Genomic DNA, 19,487 nt, shown 5'->3' with positions numbered 1-19,487 from the left:
AGTAGCTTATAGTACACTTGTTCGCCCACTGCTTGAATATTGCTCACCGGTGTGGGATCCGCACCAGATAGGGTTGATAGAAAAGATAGAGAAGATCCAACGGGGAGCAGCGCGCTTCGTTACAGGATCATTTAGTAATCGCGAAAGCGTTACGGAGATGATAGATAAACTCCAGTGGAAGACTCTGCAGGAGAGACGCTCAGTAGCTCGGTACGGGCTTTTGTTGAAGTTTCGAGAACATACCTTCACCGAGGAGTCAAGCAGTATATTGCTCCCTCCTACGTGTATCTCGCAAAGAGACCATGAGGATAAAATCAGAGAGATTAGAGCCCACACAGAGGCATACCGACAATCTTTCTTTCCACGAACAATACGAGACTGGAATAGAAGGGACAACCGATAGAGGTACTCAAAGTACCCTCTGCCACACACCGTCAGGTGGCTTGCGGAGTATGGATGTAGATGTAGATTCTGTATGAAGTGGATGTCTGTCATGAGGATTTGTACAGTGCAGCTTTGGTTAAAGCTGTTATGGAGAGGCAGGGAATAAAAGGAGAAAGGGGATAAAACTCGATGCCGACATGCAGCTTACTCCTCCCCTTTAGCAAGAAGAGCGTAGCCCAACTTAATGATATCATCACCGCGCAACCGCTACGGTTGCAGGTTCGAATCCTGCCTCGGGCATGGATGTGTGTGGTGTCCTTAGGTTAGTTAGGTTTAAGTAGTTCTACGTTGTAGGGACTGATGACCTCAGAAGTTAAGTTTCATAGTGCTCAGAGCCATTTGAACCATTTTTTTGATATCATCATAGAGACGGATCATCATCAACAGTGACATGTGAATTCTTTGCACGAGAGAGTACCGAGAGCTTCGAGACTGAAACATAAACATTGCTGCTAGGTCCGTTGGTTAGGGATTTCCTTTCCCTCTCTTCTTCACTCGCCAGTAAAATAATGGTAACGGAAATATCTGCCACTATTACTATCAGACAGCTCTCGGCGTTGCGAATGATGCCGCAGATTTGTGCGTTATCGATCTTGGATACGGGGGCAGATGCTACCAACTTAACAGAATAGAAATCCAGCAGACTAGATTGGCTGCGCACTGTACTCAAAAAAATCTGTAGACGAGGTACGAATTTATGGTCATTCTGGATACAGGGCTTGAGATACTGCGGGGAAAGGTTACGTTACTTCTTAAACAAATCAAAAATGAAAGAGTTTCTTCTTATGTGATATTACAAAAAGTCGCAAAGAAAACATTGATGAAAGGTGGTTTCATGGAGTCGCTGTTTTACGGATGATGTTTCCAGTTATTCATGAAGTGGTTCTGATCTGTACCTTTGAAGCCGCTGACTCGTTATTCAGTTTTCGTTGTATGGAATGTTTTCAAAAAATGGCACACAACTGAATTTGGCTGGATGGAAAGGTCAAGTTACGTAAAGCTGTCGTGTCCTCCACTCTGCTCAACATGAGAAACTGACGGACGGGAGATATTTGCGCAGCACTTGACAGTGCGTGGATGTCATGCTGAGGAAATGAGAGAAAGTCAGCTGCCGCTGCTAACGAGCAGGACCAATATCTGATCAGCGGGGATGCAAATGAAGAATCCCGCGCCACAAGCCCACTGAATGCCAGCTAGGAGCTCTGCGTAGGCTCTGGCGGTGGATTACGAGAAAACTATGTGGTAACAAGCGAGAGATAGTGCGAGAGATAGTGATAGTCCGGTTATTAAAAGTTTTTTTAGCTAAAGCGTGAGTTACAAACGGGCGCTGAATTAATTTTCGAAGCGGTTCACGAATGGTGTTTCAGTACGCTCCTCAATTAAATTTCAGTTCCATTGTACAACGTGGTGCTGTATATCTACATCTACATCTACATCTACATACATACTCCGCAATCCACCATACGGTGCGTGGCGGAGGGTTCCTCGTACCACAACTAGCATCTTCTCTCCCTGTTCCACTCCCAAACAGAACGAGCGAAAAATGACTGCCTACATGCCTCTGTACGAGCCCTAATCTCTCTTATCTTATCTTTGTGGTCTTTCCGCGAAATGTAAGTTGGCGGCAGTAAAATGGTACTGCAGTCAGCCTCAAATGCTGGTTCTCTAAATTTCCTCAGTAGCGATTCACGAAAAGAACGCCATCTTTCCTCTAGAGACTTCCTCCCGAGTTCCTGAAGCATTTCCGCAACATTCGCGTGATGATCAAACCTGCCAGTAACAAATCTAGCAGCCCGCCTCTGAATTGCTTCTATGTCCTCCCTCAATCCGACCTGATAGGGATCCCAAACGCTCGAGCAGTACTCAAGAATAGGTCGTATTAGTGTTTTATAAGCGGTCTCCTTTACAGATGAACCACATCTTCCCAAAATTCTATCAATGAACCGAAGACGACTATCCGCCTTCCCCACAACTGCCATTATGTGCTTGTCCCACTTCATATCGCTCTGCAATGTTACGCCCAAATATTTAATCGACGTGACTGTGTCAAGCGCTACACTACTAATGGAGTATTCAGACATTACAGGATTCTTTTCCCTATTCATCTGCATTAATTTACATTTATCTATATTTAGTGTTAGTTGCCATTCTTCACACCAATCACAAATCCTGTCCAAGTCATCTTGTATCCTCCTACAGTCACTCAACGACGACACCTTCCCGTACACCACAGTATCAGCAGCAAACAGCCGCACATTGCTATCCACCCTATCCAAAGGATCATTTATGTAGATAGAAAACAACAGCGGACCTACCACACTTCCCTGGGGCACTCCAGATGATACCCTCACCTCCGATGAACACTCACCATCGAGGACAACGTACTGGGTTCTATTACTTAAGAAGTATTCGAGCCACTCACATACTTGGGAACCAATCCCATATGCTCGTACCTTAGTTAGGAGTCTACAGTGGGGCACCGAGTCAAACGCTTTCCGGAAGTCAAGGAATATGGTATCCGTATGATACCCTTCATCCATGGTTCGCAAGATATCGTGTGAAAAAAGGGCGAGTTGCGTTTCGCAGGAGCGATGCTTTCTGAAGCCGTGCTGATGCATGGACAGCAACTTCTCTGTCTCAAGGTATACAAGGTGTGTCTAGAAAGTCCATTGGATGGACTGAAATATAACCGACAATATCAGTTAAAAATGGATGCATGTAGGTGGAGGAACACTTATGCGAATGCTGTGTACCACATAACACACTTCACTGCAGCGGTTTTGTCTGCTTGGTCAGTCGAACATACAGTGTGTCAAGACTAATGACGTAGTACAATATATCAAAGTAAAGCTTTGTTACATACAGCAACAAACAGTGACGAGACGCATGAGACATGATCCACGTGTACGAGTGTAAGGAGCAGAAGTCATGAGCGTAAAATCTCGTTACGACTAGGTCACATTGTTGATGCGTCGCGTTCAGGTTGAGCGTCGAAGAGCATAACAACAGGCAGCCTCGATCAATTACGACAGTTGATGCCACAAAATCGGTAACAGTCTCTGAGACTGATTCGGAGAAATGGAGAATTAGCACGGACAGCGTTACAGACGTCCTTAACAAATTGCAGAACGATGCACTTTTCACCCAAGAATCGTGATGAGAAGATAAAAGAAATTATAGCTCGTACACGGTAGTTTTCCCCTCGGCCATTTGCCAATGGAATAGGATACATACAGTGGCTTGCGGAATATGTAAGTAGATTGAGATGAAGGTTTTGGTGTCATGGGTGGTATAAAAATAAAAACAGCCATAATTTGCTTATTTTAATTCCATGTCACACGGGATCGGTGTTTTGGTATCTCTGAATAGTGGATCAAATGGCTCTGAGCACTATGGGACTTAACATCTGAGGTCATCAGTCCCCTAGAACTTAGAACTACTTAAACCTAACTAACCTAAGGACATCACACACATCCATGCCAGAGGCAGGATTCGAAGCTGCACCGTAGCAGTCGTGTGGTTCCGGACTGAAGCGCCTAGAACCGCTCGGCCACCGAGCCGGCGGTATCTCTGAAGCCAAGCTAAATTCTTCTGAATACAAATATAATACGAATTGTTTGTGATGTGATCTAAAGAACACTCTGCAGTGACCTATTCAAGGAGCTGGGGATGCTAACTACGGCTCCGGATGTATTTATTCCTTACTGAAATTTTTCATGAATATCTCTCATTAAGACCAACAGGTCAGTTCAGGGAATCAGTCCTAGAAATAAGTGTAATATTCAAAAAGATTTAAAATCACTTAATTTGGTCCTTCAACGTGTCAATTATTCAGGCATACATATTTTCAATAACTTGCAAGCAGCTATAAGAAGTTTAGCTACTAAGGAGTCTGAACTATTTACTGATGTGCAACTCCTACATGATTGTTGAATTTCTTAGTAGAACTAGTTGATATATACACTATTAACAACTTCAAATAATACAAGTGTTATGTAAAATTTGATTCCTGCAGATTTTTAGTGCAGTAACTTGATCAGTCTTAGTAAGTGTTGTAAACTGTTTTCTGTTATATGTTCAAATGTTCAAAAATTCCTAAGGGACCAAACTGCTGAGGTCATCGGTCCCTAGACTTACACACTACTTAAACTAACTTACGCTAAGAACAACACACACACCCATGCCGGAGGGAGGACACGAACCTCCGGCGGGAGAGACCGGGAGCCTCCAATTCTTTCTACAACCATTATGATAAAAATGTATGAAATGGACTCGCTTGCTGTCTGTAGTTGAAAATGGTAATGCAGCTGTCAAGTATTGCAGTCTTGTGTTCGAAAGGAGTAGGCTTCAGATCCGTCGCACTACCGTAACTTAGGTTGTCCATGATCGTCTTAAATCGCTAGAGACCAATTCCACGATCGTTCCTTCCGTATTTATATCTACGTCAATCTTTTGCGAATCACTCTAAAGTGGATATCGTAGAGCACTTTTTAATTTACTGTGTATTAGGTTTCTCCTTTTTCAATTCATTTATGTAGTTGGAGACAATGAGAGCTATTATCATTCCAATTTATCCTGCAATAGGTATGATACTGAAGAATACTCTTAGATTCCGTTTTGAAAACTAGATTCTGGAATTTTCTATGTGAATTTGCGAGAGATATTAGGCGTCTTTATTCGAATCTGCGCTCAATTGAGCATCTCGTTCCATTTTCATAGTCGGCAAACAAGCCTGTGACTATTAACGGTGCCGTTCTGTGTATAAACTTAACGCCCCCTATTTGTTCACCTTTGTATTCCACACACTTCAGGAGTACACCAGTATAGACTGTACAAGTGATTGACAAGTCTCTTCCAGAGATATATTTCAAGTTCCATTTAACCTATTAATAGATGCCGTTTTGCATGTGACACTCTTCATTTATCACAGGATCCAATAGCGAAAGATATTCTACAATATACAGAGTTGCGAAGGGTAATATATTGCAGAGTAGTTTCGAATTTATGAACATAGTCTACTTCATAAGATATTTTTTCCCGCGATGTCTTAAATCACCAAATAGAGGATGACAATTATTGAACTACATGAAAACAAAACGTAAGTTAGCTACAAACTACGGCGTGCACACACTTTATTCAACCTGTAAACGTCACTGCAGATGTTCGGATTTAGGTTATGGCATGTTTGATATGCCTACCATCATTGGCGATGGTGTAGCGCAGATGAATAGCGAAATTCTGCATGATCCGCTGAAGTGTCGGAACGTAGATGCTATCGATGATCTCCTGAATGGCTGGTTTCATCTCAGCAATGGTTTTGGGATTATTGCTGTAGATTCTGTCTTTAATAAATGGTTCAAATGGCTCTGAGCACTATGGGACTTAACATATAAGTCATCAGTCCCCTAGAACTTAGAACTAGTTAAACATAACTAACCTAAGGACATCACACACATCCATGCTCGAGGCAGGATTCGAACCTGCGACCGTAACAGTCGCGCGGTTTCAGACTGAAGCGCCTAGAACCGCTCGGCCACACGGCCGGTTGTCTTTAATACAGCCCCACAAAAAGGATCGCATATGTTCAGATTTGGAGAGTACGGCGGCCAATCGAGGCCCATGCCAGTGGCCTCTGGGTACCCCATAGACAGAATGCTGTCCCCAAAGTGCTCCTCCAGGACATCAACCACACTCCTGCTTCGATGGGGTCGAGCTCCATTTTGCATGAACTACCTCTTGTCAAAATCAGGGTAACTTTGGATAATGGGGAGAAATCATCTTCTAAAACCTTCACGTACCGTTCAGTACTCACTGTGCCATCAAGGAATATCGCACCAATTATTCCGTGACTGGACATTGCACACCATACAGTCATCCGTTTAGGGTGAAGAGACTTCCGATCGCGAAGTGTGGACTCTTAAGTCCCCAAAATGCCCCGATTTTGCTTGTTGACGAACCCATCCAAATGAAAGTGAACCTCGTCGCTAAACCAAACCATGCATGCACAAACTGACTCCCATCATATCCTAGGGTCCACTGTGCATTTTGAACGTCCTAACGCAAACCGTTCAGAAGTTATGACGATTTTATTTCATACAATTCAATAATTGTCACCCTGTAGATTATATTCATTATTTTCGGAATGAAAACAGGTCTCCACTTAAGACGCCACAACAGCACTGTAACATGTTGGGTAATAAACAATAAAATTGTATCTGGCAAAAAGTTGTTCTTCAAATAATTATGAATATAGTTTGTTTCATTTCTCGGTCATTGTCGGATCACTTGCAGTACTCATCTTTTATACACTACGGGCCATTAAAATTGCTATACCAAGAAGAAATGCAGATGATAAACGCTATTAATTGGACAAATATATTATATTAGAACTGACATGTGATTACATTTTCACGCAATTTGGGTGCATAGATCCCGAAAAATCAGTACCCAGATCAACCATATCTGGCCGTAAAAACGGCCTTGATACGCCTGGGCATTGAGTCAAACAGGGCTTGGATGGCGTGTACAGGTACAGCTGCCCATGAAGCTTCAACACGATACCACAGTTATTCAAGAGTAGTGACTGGCGTATTGTGAGGAGACAGTTGCTCGGCCACCATTGACCAGACATTTTCCGTTGGTGAGAGATCTGGAGAACGTGCTGGCCAGGGCAGCAGTCGAACATTTTCTGTATCCAGAAAGGCCCGTACAGGACCTGCAACATGCGGTCGTGCATTATCCTGCTGAAATGTACGGTTTTGCAAGGATCGAATGAAGGGTAGAGGCACGGGGCGTAACAAATCTGAAATGTAACGTCCACTGTTCAAAGTGCCATCAATGCGAACAAGAGGTGACCGAGACGTGTAACCAATGGCACCCCATACCATCACTCCGGGTGATACGCCAGTATGGCGATGACGAATACACGCTTCCAATGTGCGTTCACCGCGATGTCACCAAACACGGTTGCGACCATCATGATGCTGTAAACAGAAACTGGATTCATCGGGAAAAATGACGTTTTGCCATTCGTGCACCCAGGTACGTCGTTGAGTACATCATAGCAGGCGCTCCTGTCTGTGATGCAGCGTCAAGGGTAACCGCAGCCATGGTCTCCGAGCTGATAGTCCATGCTGCTGCAAACTGTTCGTGCAGATGGTTGTTGTCTTGCAAAAGTCCCCATCTGTTGACTCAGGGATCGAGACGTGGCTGCACAGCCATGCGGATAAGATGCCTGTCATCTCGAGTGCTAGTGATACGAGGTCGTTGGGATGCAGCACGGCGTTCCGTATTACCCTCCTGAACCCATAGATATTCTGCTAACCGTCATTGGATCTCGACCAACGCGAGCAACAATGTCGCGATACGATAAACCGCAATCGCGATAGGCTACAGTCCGACCTTTCTGCAAGTCGGAAACGTGATGGTACGCATTTCTCCTCCTTACACGAGGCCTCACAACAACGTTTTACCAGGCAACGCTGGTCAACTGCTGTTTGTGTATGAGAAATCGGTTGGAAGCTTTCCTCATGTCAGCATGTTGTAGGTGTTACCACCGGCGCGAATCTTGTGTGAACGCTCTGAAAAGCTAATCATTTACATATCACAGCATCTTCTTCCTGTCGGTTAAATTTCTCGTCTGTAGCACGTCATCTTCGTGGTGTAGCTATTTTACTGGCCAGTAGTGTATGAGTGCCAATTCTGAATGGTTTCCAAATATTTCCAGGAAACGGTGAATTCCAGTTCCTGTGGGAACCAGTCTGGCTGAAACACTTATTATTCTTTGCTAATGCCTTTATAAGACTGTGTCGGAGCGAAGTAGCGCTATTAAACGAGGCTCGCAGAGGGCTGGGAGCTTCACGACTGGCAGATGGCAGCTGGAAGATATATCTGAGCCGCTACTGCGTCGCCTTTCACAGTAGTTGGCGGGTATAACTCTCCTGGCCCTTTGTGGGAGCGGGCGCTCCGCTACGCCAGCTAAACGACCTGCAGCCTTCTCCGTAAATTATGTTTACGCGTCCTTTCGCTAAATATCTGCGGTAACGTGGAGGACCTGGAGAACGAGTTTCTTCGGTAGGTCGTGTTTGTTTCTAGGAAGGCTGAATAAGGTCAAAGAAAGCATGTTTCTTTTGAAGCAGGACATTATTCCACGAGGCGGCGTTTAAAATTTTTATTTAGTCTCTCGTTTCTCAAATGGATCTAAAAAATATAACAACACACCATAAAAAAGAGACCTAAAACATGAAAGTCACGTATCTCATTGGATTTAGCCTTAAACAAGCGTAGTAGTCACCTATAGTAACAGATGTGTATACTTCGCAGTCGCTTCGTTAAGAAAAAGCCTGGTTGAATAGTGAATAATATCCTTCTTCAGATTTATTGAGGCTGTGGGGTCCATCCAAAAAGAAATGGCCAAAATATATTTCATCTAAGAGCTAACTTTGTAGACCTTTTTACAGATAGCGAAATAGCTCCAGGCAGTATAAAGAATGTACTCACAAGGGAACCTCCCCATCGCACCCCCCTCAGATTTAGTTATAAGTTGGCACAGTGGATAGGCCTTGAAAAACTAAACACAGATCAATCGAGAAAACAGGAAGAAGTTGTGTGGAACTATGAAAAAAATTAGTAAAATATACAAACTGAGTAGTCCATGCGAAGATATGCAACATCAATGAGTATAGGACTCAAGGAGCGCCGTGGTCCTGTGGTTAGCGTGAGTAGCTGCTAAATGAGAGGTCGTATGTTCAAGTCTTCCCTCGACTGAAAATTTTAGTATCTTTATTTTCGCAAAGTTATGATCTGTCCGTTCGTTCATTGATGTCTCTGTTCACTGTAATAAGTTTAGTGTCTGTGTTTTGCGACCGTACCGCAAAACCGTGCGATTAGTAGACGAAAGGACGTGCCTCTCCAATGGGAACTGAAAACATTTGATCGCAAGGTTATAGGTCAACCAATTCCTCCACAGGAAAACACGTCTGATATATTCTATACGACACTGGTGACGGCATGTGTGTCACATGACATGAATATGTTGTCTACCCACCTAACTTGTACACTTGGCGAATGGCTAAAAAGATTCTTCTACCTTGCCCGATTTAGATTTTCTTGTGGATTTGATAATCACTCCCAAAAATTGATGAAAATATAAGCGTTTGTTACATAAACTGAAAATAATAAGTTAAACTTTTCACCCAAGGTTAGGTTTGAACCAAGGACCTTTCGATCCGCAGCTGCTTACGCTAACCACGGGACCACGGCGCTCCTGGGCTCACGTGCGCCTTGTTGTATATCATACGTATGGACTACTCAGTTGGTATATTTTGCTTATTTTTTCATAGTTCCACACAACTTCTTCCTGTTTTCTCGATTGATCTGTGTTCCGTTTTCAAGGCCTATCCACTGTGCCAACTTATAACTAAATCTGAGGGGGGTGCGATGGGGAGGTTCCCTTGTCAGATATAGATTCAAAAAATGACTCTGAGCACTATGGGACTTAACATCCATGGTCATCAGTCCCCTAGAACTGAGAACTACTTAAACCTAACTAACCTAAGGACAGCACACAACACCCAGTCATCAAGAGGCAGAGAAAATCCCTGACCCCGCCGGGAATCGAACTCGGGAACCCGGGCGTGGGTAGTGAGAACGCTACCGCACGACCACGAGCTGCGGACAGTAAAGTATGGAAATCATTTAAGACAGTCTCCAATGGACAACAAATGAGGGCTCCAAGTGCATCTGAAAGATTACTGGCAGTGAGTTTCGAGTTCTAATTAGGAGCATATTCCAGCGCGTTGCTTCATTAGATTTTAGCTCATTCAGAATAAACGTGGTTGATACTGCAAATGATTTAGCAAACAGCAAATGTCATCGATGGGAGAGGGGACATTACTTTTAACAGCACAAGCAATACAGAAAACGTTAGGATTCTAGATGTCTGTATAAGTACTATCCGAGACCCGGTTATCTTTATAAACTTCAGTTATTAATATGCAAGGGCTTCAAAAGCAAGTTACACATGTCGTCCGACGGTACCAACTTTGAGCAGAAAGAGTGGCGCATTGACAGAAGAGAGTAGATATTCCGAGATTCCTTCATATAGTGTTGCTGCGGTACAGGCGCTTTACAGTGTGCCACGGAAATGGCGCGACAACTAGAAACTTACTCCAAAATTGCTGTAAGCGGGACGGTGAGATTTTCGTAGCGAAAACGTCTAATATGCGCAAATATTCACCGTGGAATCCTAGCGCTATATGGACCAATACCGAAGTCACGTCCAGCCGCAGTGGAAGGGTGCCAATAATTTGACCAAGACCGCACAAACGTAGGTGATGGTGATCAGAAAATCCAGATTATAAACTGTACTATTTCCAACTTCACTGTAAACTGAAAGAACATCGAGGTGGAATGAGATTTTGCAACGACGAGGACGTTCACTCAGCGATTATCGAATGGCTCTGTGACCAAGGAGCGGGATTCTATAGTAGAGGGACTGAACGAATGGTAGAACATTCCGACCGTTGTTCACAGAACACTGGTGACTGTGATGTGAAACAGTGTCACGCTTCTGTGCCACATGAAAGAATAGTGCAGCATTTAATAAAAGGTACTTGGCCTGCCATGATATTGTGTAACTTACTTTTAGAAATCCACTCGTAACAGAGAAATAACTTGAAGGTGGTTCGATGAACCCTTTCACTTAACTATGAGTTGCAAGAAAGTCATGTAGTTGTAGATGTAAGAACTAAAGTTCTTTGGGGATAAGATCAGCAAAGCAGAGCACCAGTGGGTTTATTTTATTTATTGCAAAAGGGAAATTATGTGAGAAATAAGAAGATGTACATGATCAGAGGCTGTCCTACACAGGTGCTGGTTCCAAGGGGGCGCTGAATTTGACGGCACGATTCATGACTAAGCCCTCGCACCCCAGCGACAGAGGGGATAGTGCCGCCTCAGGATATGGCTACTGTCTGAACCTCACTGTAACTTTTACAAAATTCTTCTGTGAAGTTTGGAAGGTAGGAGACGAGGTACTGCCAGAATTGAAGCTGTGAGGACGGGTCGTGAGTCGTGTTCGGATAGCTCAGATGGAGCCGGCACGGTAGCTCAGCGTGTTCGGTCAGAGGGTTAGCTGCCCTCTGTAATTTAAAAAAAAAAACTGAGTTAATGGAACAACGACGAACTGAATCGGGTGCCTTGCGACGTCCGCCCCGAGCACATACAACGAACGAAAACGAACAAAATGAGAAAAAAAAGATGGCAAAGCACTTGCCCGCGAAGGCAAAGGTCCCGAGTTCGAGTCTCGATCCGGCACACAGTTTAAATTTGCCAGCAAGTTTTTTGCAAATTAGTTATATTGGTTCCTCATTTAATTGTTTTCTGAGTTCTCTGACTTCAGGTAAAAATTCGAGTTTTCTCAAAATTCCAGCTGCAATTAATTAAGCATGTAAAGGAAACGGGCTGAACAACCCAAGGCAGGTAGCTAAACTAACTGTTATATGTGGTGCTAAAGCATCTACTTTATAAAATCTCACAATAACATTGGTGATCGTTTCCATATTTACGTGTATTTATTATTCAGTACATATCCCCTTTAAACGACCTGATGGTGATGGAGGAATAGAAACCAAACAGATTCTGTTTAAGACAAAAGCAATATAACTGCGTTTTCTTCAAAGCAGCATTCTCAGTCTACTTTATTGTCATGCAAGCACGCTCGTGGGTATCGACCTCCAAAGAAATCACCAGATGATTTACAAGAAGGTCAAGAGTAAAAGCACAGTCGACACCCACGGAGCACTGTTCAGCCAGAGAATAGAGCGGTAGATTTAACAGTTTGTTTCTAAGGAAACGTCCCAAAATTCAACTGAAGTAGTTTTCTCCAATGATGACCCGCTTGGTTTTTAGCCCTGTTCCACTGGAATGAAAATTGTGTGTTCTAAAATTTGCTTCAGTCCGATCGCTCATATTATTAATAGTATGCTATTAAAAACACATTATATTCAGTTGCAATCTTACTCTTCTTGAAATACATGTAAGAATTTAAGTATTTTGTTTTCCAAGAAGCAGCATATTCTTCACAGTTCAATATAGGCATTCACCTTGAGGAAGTATTAGATTTATTGGTATTACGATGTAGTTACAGTCTCCACATAAAACAATCACTATTTATAGGCTCTAAGAGACACTGTTATGATTCTAGCTCTTACATAAAAATAGAATTGTTTCTACAAGGTTTCTTCAGAAAAGCCATGACGTATTCTCGTTTGTACTCTTTTCAGTTCAACCACATTTGGGAAAAAGGAAGACAATTCTCAGATAATAAGAGTCGAGGATACCTTCCCCACTCCGATTCCCTTACCCCGCCTTCAACGTGGTCATAGCGTGGTGGCTGAATATATCATTCGGTTAGAGAGATGGAAAACAGTCCTTTATCAGTCTTTGTCTTATTTCCATCAGAAACCTTTCGCATAAAAATAGTCTTTCAATTAATAGTTTAGGCCTACTTCTTTAATAAATCGTTCTAGAAATCTAAAAATCCTGCGTTCGAATCTCGCTCGAATCCCAGTTTATTTTTTCTCGTGTGTTATATGAAAAGCATTGTGAGCATCAATCCACACTACTGTTCCATTCCACAAGAAATTGTAGGTTCGCAAGTAAGTGATAAAGTGAGTTATTTCTCAGGTTCCAGGAAGACGAGCGCAGATCACCTCAAAAGGAGTAGGTCTAGCAGTGCGATACTCAAAGTAATCTTCGATTTGGTGACAGCTTCTTTCTTCAAGTTGTTACAGAGTGGTATTTCGTTGACCAAAACAAATCGTCAGTCGAAGAATGTCATGGGTGATTGATATTGAACTATGATCCTCCGCCGGCCGGGGTGGCCGAGCGGTTCGAGGCGCTACAGTCTGGAACCGCGCGACCGCTACTGTCGCAGGTTCGAATCCTGCCTCGGGCATGGATGTGTGTGATGTCCTTAGGTTAGTTAGCTTTAATTAGTTCTGAGTTCTAGGGGACTGATGACCTCAGATGTTAAGTTCCATAGTGGTCAGAGCCAATTGAACCATTTTATGATCCTCCTCAACTGAAATTATGGAAATTCAACTTCAACAGGCAAAGAATCGGGCAGGAAGTAATGCAAAAAGAAGGATCATAAGAACAAAATACAGCCGACGTTAACGCTGATAAAACGACGTGCAAACATTCGTCGAATTTTTTTATATAGGAATTAATGAATTGTAAGTAATACCTGCCGTGGTCTTAAGGTAAATCTGTGACAAAGACTGAGCATCGAAACTTACATGTATAGATGTGTCCAGCCTACCTTCTTCAAAAACTGCGTACGTGGCATGCATAACATACTCTTTTCAAAAATGAAATATGCGTCATCCAAGTCCCGGCGTATGGGAGATAACTTTCATTTTATCTGAAACCTATTACGAAGCTTAAATCCTAACATTTATAGTTCATCTAAATTGGAACCCATTACATACGTGCGTGCGCAGCGACCGATGAGGATTTCAGAATTAACAAGAGAACGGCAGTTAGCCACAAACGACAGATTTTTGCCACTGACTGCTGACATTTTCCTAACATTTATAGTATTACTTTAACATCGCTTATCAGTTGCTTCGATTCATGGTGCGAATAATATCCACAAATATTCACAAAACTCTCAATAATCAACTTCTGAAGACCTGCATAAGATAATATCCAGTTATGAGGATGCTATGAAGCCCCAAATAAAATATCAGGAAAGCTGTAGGTATTCACCACACATTGTGTTATTACTTATAAAGAGGTTATTCGACTTACGGAATCGTTCTTTGCTAGACTTCGTGTTGGTAGCTCCAATGTGTAAATATCTGTGACATTTCTATGTTGGCTGCCATGCAGCGCGTGGATCTTGCTGGATATTGCAGCTCATGCATATGGAAAGAAAACCCAGGAGGTCATCCGCATAAATGTCAGTAACAATTCTCTTTCCCTCGGAAATACCGCTGTATCGCCATGTATGTTTATTTTAAAAGCTCTTGAAACAAGATACACGCCATGACATTATGCATTTGTCATATCTCTTAAGGATTTAAGCACTTTTTCCAGAAATATTAGAAATATCTCGCATTTAATTCTTTTAAATTGCGAAGAGTGGATTTAGTACTAATACATTTCGTAGTTTGCTTGAAGTTGTTGAAGATATATGTACTTCTGCATTGCTGTCATCCTATGATGAAACTGTTCTTTTTAGCGGTGAGTATTAACACTTATAGAAAAATATTCCTGCAACTTACACACTGTTGGTTGCTGAAGTAAGTAATGAATTACAGACTTAAGCATAGAAGACGGATACCATAAACGATTTTTTTTTCTCTTAACTGTGGCGTAAAGTTAATATTATGAAACGTGTTTCACTGGCTACTTGCTTTAAAAAACATTAAGCTGTCAGACCTCAGGAGAATACAGTGAACTTTTAGTTTATCTCCTGCATTTATACGAGTTACTTTTTGGTGCTCAATATCCGGAATAAATTCCGGGCCAATTTTCCAAATAACATTGAAATATATTGAAAATTATAATGCTCGAATAAACTGTTGAAATACGAACTTATTTTGCAATGCTGAAAAAATAATTTATCGCTTTAGTGCTTCCAAATAAAACGAGGTTTACTTTAGGCATTCCTTCAAAACCATTGCTAATTAAAAAAAAAAACCGTATGGAATTTAAGGTATCTGAGGTGCTGTTGTGAAGCAATGGTAGTCAACCTTTTTTACTCACCGTCCACGTTTCTATCTCTGTTAGTAATAACATTTTCTAGCCGCCCATCGGTTCCACAGTACTGGTGATTTATAAAGTAGAGAAGTAACTATACTTAAAAAAATTTATAAAGCGGAGCTGCAGCAAGTTAAAGGATATAGTAATAAATAAGTACCAAATACTTTACATCAAAATTTCATGAAAACCCAAGAGAAATATTTTGCCAACTCGTACGGCCTACCACCGCCCATGAAAGCTATAACGCCCAATAGTGGGCGGAAGGGACCAGGCTGACTGTTACTGTAGTAATGTATTTGATAAAATTTCTCGTTAATATTGCGCATATTGTTCTGTAAGTGGGCGAAAAGGCGGGTGTTTTTAAATTGCATAAACGAAAATTTCCTGTGTTCTTTGCATTTGCAAATTTATCTTTAGCTTTAGGTCGCGACGACGCTATGTACAGCTAGGAGCGTGACATGCAAGTGAATGGTTCAACAGAAATCAAAGTTGCTTATTTGCCACATAAAATACCACAAATCTAACTACCAATCGTAATCTTGTTTCAATAACTTTTATATTGCAGTATGTGGTACAAAAGAAAGTCATTCGCGGTGACTTCAACCAATATTCAGCATAATTAAAAAGCAAGGGCTTCGAAATAGTTGTACGCCTGCACACAGAATTTCTCCTGTCATGCAACGCAATATATGCGTCATAAAAAGCACATTCAGGTATCGTATACTCAAACGGAAACTACATAAAAAATTAAGAATGGAACTATCTCCAATGCAAATATTTTCATTTCTAAAATAAGCTTGATACTAATACTTTTGAAGGCTGCTGTTGTTATAAACTTCATAGCAACATAAAACTTTGTGCTGGAAAGAGACAAGAACCATGAATCTTGCATGTCGCGAGCAATGTTTTTACCAGCTTAGCTGTCTAGTTACGACTCGAAAGCAACTAGGACGTCTCTGTTCCCGGGTTCCCGGGTTCGATTCCCGGCGGGGTCAGGGATTTTCTCTGCCTCGTGATGGCTGGGTGTTGTGTGATGTCCTTAGGTTAGTTAGGTTTAAGTAGTTCTAAGTTCTAGGGGACTGATGACCATAGATGTTAAGTCCCATAAAAAAAAGTCTCTGTTCAAAAAATGGCTCTGAGCACTATGGGACTTAACATCTGAGCTCATCAGTCCCCTAGAACTTAGAACTACTTAAACCGAACTAACATAAGGGAATCACACACATCCATGCCCGAGGCAGGATTCGAACCTGCAACCGTAGCGGTCGCGCGGTTCTAGACTGAAGTGTCTAGAACCGGTCGGTCACAAAAGCCGGCGACGTCTCTGTAGTTTCTCAAACTTTATATTTCTCGAAAACATATGCGGAGTAAATAAAAGGTAAAGCTATGACCGTCCAGATGAAAAGGAAGTACTATTATTACGAAATATATCTGTGTCACTAAAGCCTAGCTAATTTAACGGATGAAAACCACTAATGAATACCAAAATGGAAATCAATATTAGTAGTTAATAAACGTAATACTGTTACTCTGTACTGTAATTTAACAAAAATAGGACGAAGGAATAAAGCTATATGTGAAAGAACTCACAGAGCGTAAGAATGGCTACCGAAATTCAGATTAATGTTAGAAAACTAAAGTAGATGATTCTATGGTGTTGTTGATTGTAATTAAATTAATTTTCTGTATTCTAAAGATTTCTTTCTTCTACTGACAGAAGACACATTTCTAGGTATGAGAATTTCATTTCCTGTAGCATATTGCGACGAGTGACACAATCGATTTCATCAGGCACTGCTAACATCTTAAACATTTCGTTGCTGTCAAGATAGAAGGAATGTTGAAGATCAGTGTTACCAACACATGAGGAGGAGCAGATCAGTCGTTGAAATGTTGATCAGGAAAATGGGATCATCGACGCTTTGCGACGCACGGAACTATATCTTGGGCAGGAAGTTTAGTTTATTAGTTAATTTCAAGTCAGAAGACCACAGCAACGACCTGCTCCTGTAGCTTAATGTACAGCTCGTTAGCTTGAGACCAGAATCGGATCAAATCCATGTGGTGTAATAATGGCGTCGGTCCCACACACCGACCAGACTGAGTCTGGCTTTTAGGCGTCTTTCCACACTCATTTAGGAAAATGTTGGTCTGGTCTCCAGTCTCTGCTTCGGAAAATCCGATACATAAACAGTTGAATGCAAAAACACACAGGACAAAGTTTACACGATGCACAGACGGCGCACACGACTTGTTTCCCTTAGGTTACCTAATGACTGTGATGACTCTAAGGGCAACCGGCCACGAAGTTAAATAAAATAAATTTACCGAAATGGAAACTGTGGACCGCATACGACGGGATAAACGCTAGTAGAGAGAGAGAGTAGATTAAAAATGCAGTTAACAGTTATATGCCCTAATGTCACTAGAAATCTACTCTCTGAGTTTCGATTTATTGTCCAACACAAAACATAAACGAGGCATTCATCCACATCTGCATCAACATGATTACGCTGCAATTCACTATTAAGTGCCTGTCAGAGGGTTCATCGAACCACCTTCAAGCTATTTCTCTACCTTCACACTCTTCCGTGTGAACTCTGATTTCTCTTATTTTATTATGATCATCAGCCCTCCCTATGTAGGTAGGCGCCAAACAAATATTTTCACACTGTGAGGACAAAATTGGTGATTGAAATTTCATGAGAAGATCCTGTCGCAACGAGACTCGCCTATGCTTTAATGATGTCCACCCCAATTCGCGTATCATATCCGTGACACTCTCTCCCTTCTTTCGCGATAGTTCAAAACGAGTTGGCCTTCTTTGAACTTCTCCGATTCCTCTCCCATCTGAAGCGGTTATTACAATTTGCCTGAATTTGTTGGCATTGGTTGTGTGAAATATGGTCTTTTGTGGAGGTTGTTCTAGTGGGAGAGATACAACGGACGTCAGAAGACTGTTTCGGCACCGGCTGAGTGGCCGAGCGGTTCTAGGCGCTACTGTCTGGAACCGCGCGACCGCTACGGTCGCAGGTTCGAATCCTGCCTCGGGCATGGATGTGTGTGATGTCCTTAGGTTAGTTAGGTTTAAGTAGTTCTAAGTTCTAGGGGACTGATGACCTCAGAAGTTAAATCCCATAGTGCTCAGAGCCATTTGAACCATTTGAACTGTTTCGGCATGAGCAGTTGGGCGAACCGGTAGTACACAACCTGCTAAAGGCGGAGGTCGTAGTTCTGGTGCAGGACACCGTTTTAGACTGTCATCATGTTTTTTTTCTTTATTTATTTTTATTTGTTGGCTTTCGGGACTTGCCCATACGGCCGTCTCAGTAGTGAAATGTCAATTATGACGACAGGGAAGTAAGGTCAACACAACGCCCAGAGACAGAGCGGAGAAAATCTCCAATCCGGCCAAGAATCGAACCCGGGCCCCTTCGGTTATCAATCTGCCGCGCTATCAGCGCAGCAACCGAGGCGGACGTCACAATGGTTCATTACAGATATCACCCCGCTGTGAGTTGAAGACTCCAGCGTTCCCGTAGCTGGAACAGTCGGAGAACTGGAGAGACGCGTGCGTGCGTGAGCCGCGGTTGCGTACCTGGAGTGCGGCAGTCCGGTCTCGGGTCTGGAGCAGCTGCGACGGCGGCGGAGGCGGAGGCTGCGTGTGGCTGCGCTTCTGCCTGTTATATAGCATCCCCCCCTCGACCGGCGCTGCCCCCCCAGCTCGTCTGTGGAGCAGCGCGCGGGCTCGATGGGCACACGCGTCATTATCTTACGACACACGCCATTGTTACCTCTGCTCGTCGGCCATTATATAAGGCCGCGCCATTGTTGCCACCGGCGGAGAGGCGTCAAGACGCCTGGCGTCCACCCCACCTCGGCGCCGGGCGTCCTTAACACCCATCCTTCACTTACATAAACGTCGGGGATTCCAGTGCGCCGTACGTACCAGATCCGTCGGGACACGGTTGAGAGGTGCAGCCTCTCGTGCACTGAATAAGACCTTGCGACAGGAACCGACTCTCTCGGTGGCTGAGAGTGCTCACCTGCGGCACTCATCTAAATATTTTAAGAAATACAGCAATCGATCACTTTTTTTGAAGCTTTAATTATGCCAAGTTCCGTATTGACTTTCGCCCGTTTTCAATAATACATTTACATATTCATCATTTTGGTTTGCAGCTCCTTGTATTAGTCGTGTTTGCAGTTAAAATTGTTGAATGTGAGGTCCGCCAGTTATGCAAAACACTGTTTCTCAATATACAAACATG

The 19,487-nt window shown here is 42.8% G+C and overlaps 1 protein-coding gene across 1 annotated transcript in view; it reads right to left on the bottom strand.

Annotated features, from left to right (window-relative positions):
* LOC126249138 (uncharacterized) overlaps nt 1-18,910 on the bottom strand; it is a 57,176-nt gene extending 38,266 nt beyond the window's left edge. The window contains exon 1 of the mRNA XM_049950792.1: nt 18,815-18,910. Within this exon, the coding sequence (XP_049806749.1) occupies nt 18,815-18,910 (96 nt within the window). The remainder of the gene's footprint in view (nt 1-18,814) is intronic.
* Nucleotides 18,911-19,487: the final 577 nt, after the last annotated feature.

The sequence above is a fragment of the Schistocerca nitens genome, chromosome 3 (assembly GCF_023898315.1).
Source record: "Schistocerca nitens isolate TAMUIC-IGC-003100 chromosome 3, iqSchNite1.1, whole genome shotgun sequence".
Classification (NCBI taxonomy): Eukaryota; Metazoa; Arthropoda; class Insecta; order Orthoptera; family Acrididae; genus Schistocerca; species Schistocerca nitens.
The sequence above is the reverse complement of the archived record's forward strand: the minus strand, read 5'-3'. Positions and strand labels throughout refer to the sequence as shown.